General features: G+C 48.9%; 4 protein-coding genes across 4 annotated transcripts; 2 read left to right on the top strand and 2 right to left on the bottom strand.

Moving 5' to 3' along the window:
* Positions 1 to 2,583: 2,583 nt before the first annotated feature.
* On the top strand, positions 2,584 to 3,943 carry N7518_007560 (metallophosphoesterase family protein; the record flags this gene model as incomplete). The annotated part of the gene is made up of 4 exons (XM_057188487.1): positions 2,584 to 2,713; positions 2,763 to 3,220; positions 3,273 to 3,556; positions 3,616 to 3,943. The coding sequence occupies 4 exons, from the start codon at positions 2,584 to 2,586 to the stop codon at positions 3,941 to 3,943; spliced, it is 1,200 nt and encodes a 399-aa protein (XP_057040190.1).
* A 253-nt stretch (positions 3,944 to 4,196) lies between these two features.
* Positions 4,197 to 5,484, bottom strand: N7518_007559 (tyrosinase family protein; the record flags this gene model as incomplete). Its single annotated transcript, XM_057188486.1, has 2 exons — positions 4,197 to 4,926; positions 4,985 to 5,484. The coding sequence occupies 2 exons, from the start codon at positions 5,482 to 5,484 to the stop codon at positions 4,197 to 4,199; spliced, it is 1,230 nt and encodes a 409-aa protein (XP_057040189.1).
* A 1,202-nt stretch (positions 5,485 to 6,686) lies between these two features.
* On the top strand, positions 6,687 to 8,242 carry N7518_007558 (uncharacterized protein; the record flags this gene model as incomplete). Its single annotated transcript, XM_057188485.1, has 7 exons — positions 6,687 to 7,095; positions 7,154 to 7,188; positions 7,246 to 7,351; positions 7,401 to 7,455; positions 7,505 to 7,567; positions 7,626 to 7,724; positions 7,774 to 8,242. The coding sequence occupies 7 exons, from the start codon at positions 6,687 to 6,689 to the stop codon at positions 8,240 to 8,242; spliced, it is 1,236 nt and encodes a 411-aa protein (XP_057040188.1).
* A 1,561-nt stretch (positions 8,243 to 9,803) lies between these two features.
* Positions 9,804 to 10,917, bottom strand: N7518_007557 (3-oxo-5-alpha-steroid 4-dehydrogenase family protein; the record flags this gene model as incomplete). The annotated part of the gene is made up of 2 exons (XM_057188484.1): positions 9,804 to 10,751; positions 10,804 to 10,917. The coding sequence occupies 2 exons, from the start codon at positions 10,915 to 10,917 to the stop codon at positions 9,804 to 9,806; spliced, it is 1,062 nt and encodes a 353-aa protein (XP_057040187.1).
* Between the last annotated feature and the right edge of the window lie 233 nt (positions 10,918 to 11,150).

Genomic DNA, 11,150 nt, shown 5'->3' with positions numbered 1-11,150 from the left:
CCCAGATCATGGATAAACCCACCAGTCCAATGCGAAAGTTGGTAAAGATTCTATATCCTCCAACAAAGGAGGAGAAGGCAGCAAATCCAGCGCTGGTAGTATATATCGAGGATGACATGACGTGCTCGTGGCCGTCGCTCAATATGATGAGGGGTATATCAAACCTCAACAACCACGAACCCTTCGATTGACGACGATGATGGGTCCTTTTTGACCATATACCAATTCAGTGCGTGGAATACACTAGATAAACATCGAGGTATACTCTCGGCGCCGTATTAGCGGTCTGCTCATCCTTTGTTGGAGGATCTAGAATTCTTGCTAACTCAAGTATCCTGCTTGAATATTAGCATCGGATTGCCAAAAGAATCGGCCCCAGATGGATAAGCCCACGAGTCCAATGTCAGAGTTTATAAACGTTTATATCCGCCCACAAAAGACGAACAGATAGTTAACACAGCGCCGAGAGGATGTATCTCGAGACCGACGTGAGGTGTTTGTGGCCATCGCTGAATATGACGAGGAGTATGTCAAACCTCCACAGCCACGAACCCTTCCAGTGACGACGATGATGGGTCCTTGACCATGCACCAATTTGCGTGGAATAAACAGAGAAGCACTCTCAGCGATGTATTCAATATCTGCCCGTCTTTGGTGGGAGGGTATAAATATTTACCAACTCTTGTAGCATTGATCTGGGGGGCGGGGTCATCTTCGTTGTCCTCGTATTCAAGACTCTTTGTCCGAGTCTGACTCAATCGACAGTGCGGGGTAGGGTAGGGGTAGGGTTTCGATGAGCGCTGACATGGCGATCAAAGTAAATGAACGTTCGGATCGAATAGGAAGTGATTAGGGCACAGAGAACTGGCACTGAGAAGGATAGTTTAAATGGCTCCAAGATGAGAATACGGTGCCTTTTTATACGCAAAACCGTTGAGTAGTAGCGATCAACCACCTCGTATCTCACATGTTGAAGGTACATACGGGCGGCCAACGATTGGTTCTTAGCGACTGGCCATTTTTAGGATGCATGTGGCTTTCTGACGTTTCAATGCTCGATCTCCTTCTTACTGGAGCATTTCTACACGGGCCTCTTAGCCAAGAAACATGTGAAATGTGATTCGGCTTCGAAAGTCTCCTGTGACCAAAGAGCGAGCTCAATTAGGCGCTTTGCAGTCAACAAGTCTCACCGGAGAAGCTACTTATATCGCGCAATGCTACGCCACATACAAGGGTAAAGCGCTTCCACCATTTTCACCCAATCAAAAGGCCACGATTGGAACATTCTAATGTGCTTACTGTACACGGTCGGATGGTCACATAGTTATGCACCTCGGATCACATCCTCGATTGGATTGCCACCGCAAAGCACAGCGACAAGTGAAACATCGAACGCAGGAGGCCCAAGATAGAGAGGTCTAGAGTCTAACAGTTGAGCTCGCCATAAATTATAATGCCCAGGTGGGGTATCTCGTTTATAACACGGGAGACTCCGTACTCCCGAGGTCCGTAGGATGGCCAGTGGAATGCCAGGGATTGGAAGCCAAGAACAGGGCCAAGAACACTATACAGGATCAAGTCTATTGGTGGAAACCCTAGAAATCAAAATTGGTGGCTTTGGGCATCCGAGACATGCGGCTCGTTGCCCAGCGACGCCAAGATTCTATTCTTGTAGTATCATGCAATACTAATTCTAACAAGCCTTAACTAACTTCGGGTGTCAGCCTAATCCTATTGGCTTCGTGTTGTTCTGTATATCACCTCCACTTACATCAAATACACAACATGTCTAGTTATGGTGTACTGAATCGCCCGAACTTCTCGCACACCGCATAATCCTGCTACAGCTAGAGCGCACTATTGACCTTCAAAAGCATACACTTTGTAAGTCGGAACTGAAGGGATTGAAGATTGAATTCAGCGCATGACCACTTGCCAAGTTTGTGATAGTTAGGTCTTCCCAATCTCATTCATGAGAAAACATGCCCAAGCTTTTGAGTCTTATTTCAACGGCAAGCTCTACAATTTCCCTGAGGAACCTCTATCGGATTCAGGACTCTTTCAGAGTGGTATCTCAGCTCGCCGATAGCGATAGGGGTACATCCATTTCGTTTTGTTCTTTCTTTGTTCTCTTTTTTGGGTAGCGAAGGCGTTGGATTATTTGTAGACACACTAACTAAATTGCTCTTATTATTGGTAGTCTTTTTAGACCGCTTGGCCGTCTTTTATTCTTATCTTTCACCCTTTCATTTTGGCTAAAAAGGCGAGAAAGTGTCAACAGTACAGACGACTTTCCTATGTATAACCAAGGAACAGTTACAATTTATAGATAGGAATCACGAAAAATCACGGTATAATTACCCTTAAAACACCTCGAGGAAATAGAATTCGCAATCCAATATGAATTAAACCAGTAATTCTACTAGTCAATTGCAGAATGTCGAGCAAATAGCCGAATCTATCTAAAAGGTCTTGGCACGACGCTCCTGACGTGACTGCGAGATGCTCAGCACGTGAATCTCGTTGAACCCTTCCAGCCGATCTCCCCGCGATCGATCGCTTTTGATTCAACATTCCTCCAATATGGTACCCCGACCGGATCTCAGGGAATTGAAACAAACCGTTCTCAGAGCACCCAAGGATCGAACCCTGCGGTTTAGAGAGGATGGAACATTTCACATTGGAGTCTTTGAGGATTTGCATTTCGCCGAGGGTATGTGTTGATAATTGATAAGGAACGGTCTTTTGTTAACCCCTTGCAGACGACGAAAAAGACAACAAGTCCAAAAAAGTGATGTCAACGATCCTCTCGAAGGAGGACATCGACTTCGTAGTCATAAACGGCGACCTAGTCTCCGGCGAAAGAACCCAAAAAGCCGATTCAAAAAAATATATCGACTCGGTAGTTTCCCCGCTTGTCGAAAAGGGATACAGCTGGGCATCAACCTACGGCAACCACGATAGCGAGGTTAATCTCAACCCGGAGGATGACATGCTCGAGGAGGAGAACAAATACACCAACAGTTTGACGCAGAGTATGATCTCCGGCGACAAGGCCGGAATAACAAATTATTACCTGCCGGTGTTCTCACATGGACAGACGAATACCAGCACGCCGACGCTGCTGCTGTGGTTCTTCGATTCGAAGGGTGGGCATTATTACCAGAAGCAAGGAGAGACCGGGCCTGCTGTTAAAAGGCCGAGTTGGATTGATGATTCGGTAGGAAAGCCCCGATATTGGTTCAGGAAATGACTGACTGGCTGCATTCAAGGTCGTTGAATGGTTTACGAAAACCAATTCCGAACTGAACAAGAAGTATGGCAAAGCCATTCCCTCGCTAGCATTCTATCACATCCCTGCGCACGCGATGCTGGAACACCAACAAACAAAAGGCATAAATCCGCACCTGAATCCCGGCGTGAATCTCGAGCGCGTGAACCCGCAAGGAACCGGCGAATGGACTTATGACGGCCAGGACGTCAAGTTCATGGACGCGCTCCTTCACACCGAAGGCTTAATCGCGGGATTTAGCGGCCACGATCACCAAAATGACTGGTATGTGTCTAGCAGGCAACTAATCGTGACTTGAATGATTCAAACGCTAAACCTCGCAGGTGCTTTAAATGGAATGGATCTCTTGTCGATCACGATCTAACCGGGAATGGTATCAATATGTGCTACGGGCGGCATACGGGGTATGGCGGCTATGGAAATCTGGCCCGCGGTGGACGGCAGATCTTACTCCACGAGGATAATCTCGCAAACGACACCGAGACGTGGATTCGACTGGAAGATGGGTCCGCCCAGGCTCATGTCACGCTAAACACAACTTACGGCCAGGATACTTATCCTGCTGTTACTAACGGTGCTGGGAAGCCCGATTCGCTTCCTTGTTCTTGGCTGTGGGTTCCGCTTATGATGTTCTCGCGGTGGAAGATGTAATAAGTGGGTTCTTTTGGCTATAGGTCTTAGATTGCTGTATTACTTTAGACCTAATTCATGGATAAATTGAATATCTTGAGGATAGAATAATTTTTGTCTTCCCGAGTATTTTAGTCACTTCTCGGTCTAAATGATGGATTATATACAATTCTATCTTCTGTACAATATGACTTCCTCCACTCCATCCATTCTTGCCATCTTCCATCCAGTTCGCATTCTAGGGGTCTGAGTATATACAGCCAATAACGACCACCTACAGGTAGATGTAGCAGAAAGGACCAGAGACAGTGCTCATGAGATCGCGCATAGCAATATCCGAGCCACCAGCATAACCAATGTTAATGAGGGTGTCAAGGGTAGTGTTCGGCGAAGCCGGGCTATTCAAGAAAGTACCGGTGCCAGAAATAGCATTCAGACGATTGTGCAGGTCCAAGTTCTGCCAGATCCACCAGGTGCGATCAATCATACCGTGGTGGAGCCAGAAAGCAGGGTCACCGGGGCTGACGAAGACATCACGGGCAGGATCACCGCCCATGGAGTAGTGACCGCCACCGTGGACGCCGATGTTGCCGCTGCCGGGGACACCCTGCATGTTCATCTGGAAGTCGTAGATGTCGTTGTGGCGCAGGATCAGGTCCACGACCGCGGTGAAGTTAGCGTAGTCCTGGATGATCTTGGTGGTCAGATCGCGCTTCAGGCAGCGAGGGTTGTAGGCGAAGGGGTTCTCGCTGGTTTGGCTGCCGCCGCCGGGGAGCATCAGGGTGACGGGGCCCAGGTTGACGGTGTAGTCTTTGAAGGGGCCGCTGGTCACGCAACCGCCGCCGTTGCCGGTGGGCAGGTAGATGATCGGGTAGTCGCCCAAGCTCAGCTGGATGTCGCCGGCGGACGCGACGGTGGCGCCGTTTCCGGACATCGAGGTGTCGCTGCCGTCGAAGACTTGGGATGTCTCCAGGTTGCCGGCGTCGGCGGCCCAGTTCCAGTAGCTGTGGTTATGTTAGATATTGGGGTATTTTTTTTTATTATGTGATGCGATTGACTTACGGGTAGTCGCCGGTGTAGCCACACTCGTTGCGCATGGCTTCCTCGAAGTTGTAGATGAAGTACCGGTGCCACGCGAGGAAGGTTCCCGTGAAGTGAATCTCCAGAGTCTGGTTGATGTGGGTTGCGACGAAGTCATCGTAACGGGACCGCGCACCAGGGACCTCCGCGGAAGGAGTCAAAGAAGGCAACTTCTGCAGGCAAAGGATGGAGCTGATGTAGGACTTCTTTTGGGTGCTAGAGAAAGTCCTCCAATCGCGACGAATGCGCAGATTGCTCAAGGAACAAGTACCGCGCTTGGTAATGTCCGAGTCGCTCGAGACAGTATCGATGGTGGTGTTGTATGCCAACCCAGCCAAGTCCTCAAGCTGGGACTCAGCGACCGGCAGGGAGGTGGAAGCAGCGGTGGGAGTCGCGCTCGCAACAGCACTGTCCACGGCAGTGGGGATAGCCCACGCCTGCGCGAACAAAGCTCCCAGAGTGAGAATGGAGATGGCAACCATGGTGGCGAGTTGACAAGAGCTTAGGAGAAGTGTTGAGCCAGAAGGAATCCGGGCATGCTTGTTGATTTAATAGCTTCATCACCCCTATCTTCGACGTCCGAGTCTAACTCAAAGCATGCGCTTCTTGCATAAAATCCGCGGGGGTCCATAATCTCCCCTCTTCTGCTGGGACCATTTAGGGCACCGGGCCATACGTTCCGCGTTCTCCACCGGGAGACGCCGGCAATTTGCTATCGCACTTTTTCCCTTAAACTCAGGGTTTTGGTCTATTCAGGGATCCTCTTCCCTGAAAAAAACCGTCGGATCACTCACGGACCGAGCCTTTTATACTCTGGGGATCCCATCAACTCCATATAGGGACATATGACGAGAAACGCATATTACTACAATAAATCTGAAGCAAATAGGAATCAGCCACCACGTGGTCCCCTTGTCGCTTGGCAATTTCAGCTAAGCGACAATCCCTGTGGCCGTCTAGACCCTAGAAGAATCCAATTTATTGAATTTGGCCAATTTAACAAGGTGGTCGCTTTGGGAAATTAATCAAAATCCAGCCAATCTCGGAGTCACGCCCCTCCTAGTGCCCTAGCTGCGGCCAAATCCGTAAACTCCGACTGCAAGCTACCTATGCAACCTTCCCAGTACATCCGAGGGGCTTATCTCCTTGCTTTTCTTACCGATGATGCTCCGCCTGCTCATTGGCCATGTTTCGAATGACGAACTACAACCCGGCTGCCGGGTCTGAGGCGTATTCTAGAAACCTCTTCCATTGGAGGGAATGCATTGTTGCCATGCAGGCGTCGAACTCGGACGGAACACAGATAATGGCATTGCATTTCCGTTTTTTTTTTCATGTCCGACGTCGCTTGTGAACCGCTCAAAGGAGATTGTTGACCCAAAGTTGAAGAACATGGTTACAAGATGAAACCAGATGATTGGCCTGTGGTGCTTGGTCGAAGTAGAATAGATGAAAAACGCCCCTCCATACGAGACTCACGCCACCGGCCCTCTTGGCTTCGGGGACCATAGCGATAACTTGGTAGAGCTGACTGTAATGCGAATGCGAAACCTATGATACGGTGTACGGGGTTCTATGTATTAAATCTGATAACCTTTGGGATGACCCTGTCAATTTGGCCCCAAGTATAATCCCTGTCTGACTTCTCCTCTCGATGTCTCCTCCATAACTTTTACGACAAGCCATGTCGGACGGTCCGCATAGCAGGGATGTGAATCCCCCAGATCTCAATCAAGGACCGAAAATTATCATAGCCACGGCTATCACTACTTTCGCCGCGTTATTCACCGTTTTGGCCAGGTTCTACGTGCGCATATTCCTTATTCGCAATGTCGGCTGGGATGACTATACGATGGCCCTGACCATGCTGCTGTCTCTCTGCGGGTTCGCCATTATCGTCCCCGAGGTGATATACGGTGCAGGCAGGCATATGATCTATGTTCAAGAAACGTCTGTAAAGGCAATGCATTTGAATTATGCTACCCAGGGCATTTACATGTGGGCAATTGGCCTGGTGAAGGTATCAATTGGGCTTTTTTTGCTTCGTTTCGCACCCCGAAAAGGATACAAGGTCTTTATCTGGGTGGTCATTGGTGTGTGAAGGCCTGATATTTTCGTCTGCATCTTACTGACGAGCCCGGCGCATTGCAGTTCTCATGACTCTCTACACTGCGATCTGCTTTTTGGTGCGTGCCTTATCCCCACTTTCGATCGACAGCAACTAACAATCCGATCGATCGCAGACGCTTATTTTCGAGTGTTCAGATATCCGATCAAATTGGGATCCTTCGGTGAAATCAAAGTGCTTCTCTCGTAAACAACTTTTGGTTCTGACCTATACAAACACTGGTGAGATTGGCTCTGTATGGGTTTAAATAGACGTTTTTAACTTGAACAGCATTGAATATTCTGACTGATCTGATCTTCGCGGTCCTACCGGTTTTTATGCTACGGTATGCTGTGGACATCGCTTTTCCCCGATGGGATGCTAATACAATACAGTCATCTTCAAGTCAATCGCCGAGTGAAAGCCTCTCTCATCTGTATCCTAGGCCTGGGAGTTTTGTACGCGACTTTTGATCCAATCCCGTCATAAACCATGCTAATTCATCTACTCCCTTAGTGCTTGCGCAGCCGCCTTCGTCAAGCTCTCTATCCTATCCAGCTATGGCAGCGCCGGCGACTTCCTCTGGGACTTTTCAAACCTCACAATTTGGGTCGTGTAAGTTGTCTAAACATCCACCCTGAACCCCCATACTAACCAATACCAGCACGGAATGCAACACGGGTATCATCGCCGGCACCCTCCCAACCCTCAAACCCCTCTTCAAGAGAATCCTCGGCACATACGGCTCCCAGTCCAAAACGACACGCGAGTACCCCGGCAGCAATAAATATAAACTGCACTCGATGTCGCGATCACGGGGCGGACCGCTCCAATCCCGCGGCCACAAAAGCGGCAACCTCAGCGTCATCGAGTACGACGCCGACCCGCAGAACCACCGCTCCCAGCTCGCGTCTACGACCGGCTCGGCTGCGTATGCGGGGAGTCAACGAAGCAATTCCAGCGAGGAGCGGATCTTGCCGATTCAGGGTGAGGGCATTGTTCGCACGACCGAGGTGATCGTTTCGCGCGAGCAGAATCCGCCACAGATGTCGCCCGGCCCACAGACTTCGCCGAGGTTGAATAGAATGGGGTCGCTGAATGGATTACGTATCAGCGCCGATGATAGGGTTTAGGATTTGTTTTTTTGGGAGTTATAGCTGGGTGGCAAGTTTATTCATATTGATACCCGAAGACTACAACATACATGGGCATATAATCTGTGTATCCATAATAAATCATTGCCCGTTTGTTACACATTCGAGAAAAGGAGGAGATAACTGTCTTATCTGTATCTTGCGCTAGGGTCTGCAACCGAGGTACTTTCCTTTTGCGGTCCGAATAAGGGGCAAAGAGAAGACGATCAATCGATATACAGTAACAAAGTGATTCTGTATTATATTTTGAGTTTGATATATGTAACCGTAACAACCGTAACAATTGAAACTTTGGAACCTTCAAGGTTGGAGTCGGGAAACCCCCAAATTGTTTCCATGGTTCTTTTATTTTTGGTACGCTCCACCGGCTACCAGACTTTCACCCACACCCACTGGAAGTATCTTTTATATAGCAAATCCGTACAAAAGCTACCTATTTGCAGCCTTTTTCTCGGGTGGTGACGCCTACTACCCGGGTGGTGACGCATACCCCCAAGCGTCGACCCTTAGGGGTCCAAGGGTCTTAAGGGTTCAGAGAATTGCGTGCAAGTATCTTTTGTATTGGGTTCCTATATAAAAGATACTTGATTTTACAATTCGTGATCCACCTAGCTTACCCCAATTACCAGATCCAGGTCGGGCAGATCCGAACCCAGACTCGGTATGTATCTTTTGTATAACCTACCCATATAACGGATACTTGTTAATTTTCCTCAGCCCTCGGACTGGTTAGCGGGAAGCGTACTAATATATAACGCGAGCCTAGCTTCACTAATTGAATGCTTCTAACAAGAATTAAAGTTTAAAAAGACACTAACAATATACTAGTAGTACGGAGTAGTTGCAAAAACATACGAAAAGCCGTTCCTTTAATCTGTTAAACATTCCTATTAAACTTCAATTAATAATGTAGACTTTCTTCGAATTATATTCTATCTTAGAATTGATCTTGTGCCGATGATGTGCTCTGGAAGTATCTTTTGTATGGGCCAGCCATACAAAAGATACATACTTTCTGGATATGGCGGTATTTACTAAATACCGCTGGCGGGGAAGGTATGTGTGCACGGTTACATCGGACATTGTTGTTGCGCTCCACTTGTCTTCTGAATGTCTCACATTGTGTCGGTTAGCCTAATGCTAGGATAGTGGCAGCAGTCTGGATCACTTGTGGGATTCTACAACATATCCAGGAGCACAATCTTAAGCACAACATTCCCTAACCCTTCACCAGAACTCGAAGACGCCGGCCCTTAACCTCATCGACACCTCATTATCCCCACTTGGTACAGGCGAAATATAACCCTTGGACCAAGCAACTGAATATTCTGGAGCATTTCTATGCTACTTGTCCAAATGGCGACACACTTGAAGCCACCCAGGAGCTGAAGGATATGTTGGACGAGAAAATGTTAACACCTTTACATCGTGACTGAAGGAATTCAAATCCAGCAAGAAACAATCGTATTTGGATATCAAGCTCGGGAAGCCACTAACGAGAAGAGTAAAAAGGAAGAAGATATCCCGGAGAGCTCCCATTTCACATCCACGCACACCCAGGGACAACAGCGCCCCTCCCAGCAACAGCCTGCTCCCCAAACTTCTCAACATACCACTTCCGTCCCCAGCGCGCGTGGGGCAACATATTCGTGAGCGCATTGACAACAAACACCACAGCCGGCAAAGGCAGCGGCACAGCGAGCTTACCAGCCGTCCACGCAGCAGGCACCAACCACGGCGCTAGAACCAGCGGGGGAGTGATGGCCGAAGACGCCGAGACAGAGGCAGGCAGGGCGGAGAAGGGGACAACTGCCGTACCAGCCAGAGCAAAGCCAATCCATTCGAGCCATTCGAACACGTAGTGCGGATACAAAATGTATCGGAAGACACCACGAGAAGGTGGGATGACGTAAACTTTGTGGAACATGTTTCCTCCCGCCCGAGGTTGGTCATCTGCCTTTTTGGCAGCGCGCTTTTCGGCCTCTTCGCGCCGAAGTCGGAACAGGGCTGTCTCTGAGTAGATGTTCCCGGCCATTCCGATGGCAAATAAGATCACACCCACGGTGGGGAGGAGATCGCCCACTGCGGAGCGGGGACTTCCGCTGCTAACCATGAAGCTTGGGATAATCGGCACTGTATATCCGCGCAACCAGCCGGCCAGACAGGCGGAGTTGAACCAATTGAAGACCATGGCGAAGACCATGATGCTGGCGTGGATTGGGGACATGCTAGGCGCGGAGAAGAAGGGCGAGATGATAGCGCGGTTGAAATAGTGTGTGCAGTACAGAGTTACGATGAGGATGTTGGAAACGGGGAGATCAGTGAAGGAGGGTGCATATGGCGATGGAGTGACCATGCTATAGATCAAGTTGATAGGGCCGACAATCTCCATGGCAGACCAGGCGATACGTCCTGGGATGTTGAAGATGGACTCCGAGGAGGTTTTGCCTGCTGGGTGCCAGGACAAAATCCATTGAATTGCTGTCACCTAAATGTCCCGAGTTAGTCTGGTAGCATTTCTAAGGCTTCAGGGTCCTGACCAGGGGAAAGTATTGGAAGCAGCATAGAACAGAGGTGTAAACAGTCGGGTATGGAGGGAAGAGCTCCACAACAGGAGGCAGAGCTCCCAAACAAGTGGAAATAGTCGCACCCATTTCAATTGAGAGTTGAAAAGATGAAGGTTGAAGATGGCGGAGGGTAAACAAGAAGCTTAAAGCTTATGTGGAAGGCGGTGGGTCCCGGGTAAGCACTTAAACTTCTGCTTTTTGTTTCTGCTTCCTTTTTGACTTTGTTTAGTCTTTTATATCTTTGAAAAGAACAGACCCTGTTGGGCATATCGATCAGTATGGCAATTTCTAGTAAGCTCGGCGTGAATTATCGACTTAAG

The sequence above is a fragment of the Penicillium psychrosexuale genome (assembly GCF_028828465.1).
Source record: "Penicillium psychrosexuale strain IBT 29551 chromosome Unknown utg000004l, whole genome shotgun sequence".
Classification (NCBI taxonomy): Eukaryota; Fungi; Ascomycota; class Eurotiomycetes; order Eurotiales; family Aspergillaceae; genus Penicillium; species Penicillium psychrosexuale.
Note: the sequence above shows the minus strand (reverse complement) of the source record. Positions and strands in the feature narration are given on the sequence as shown.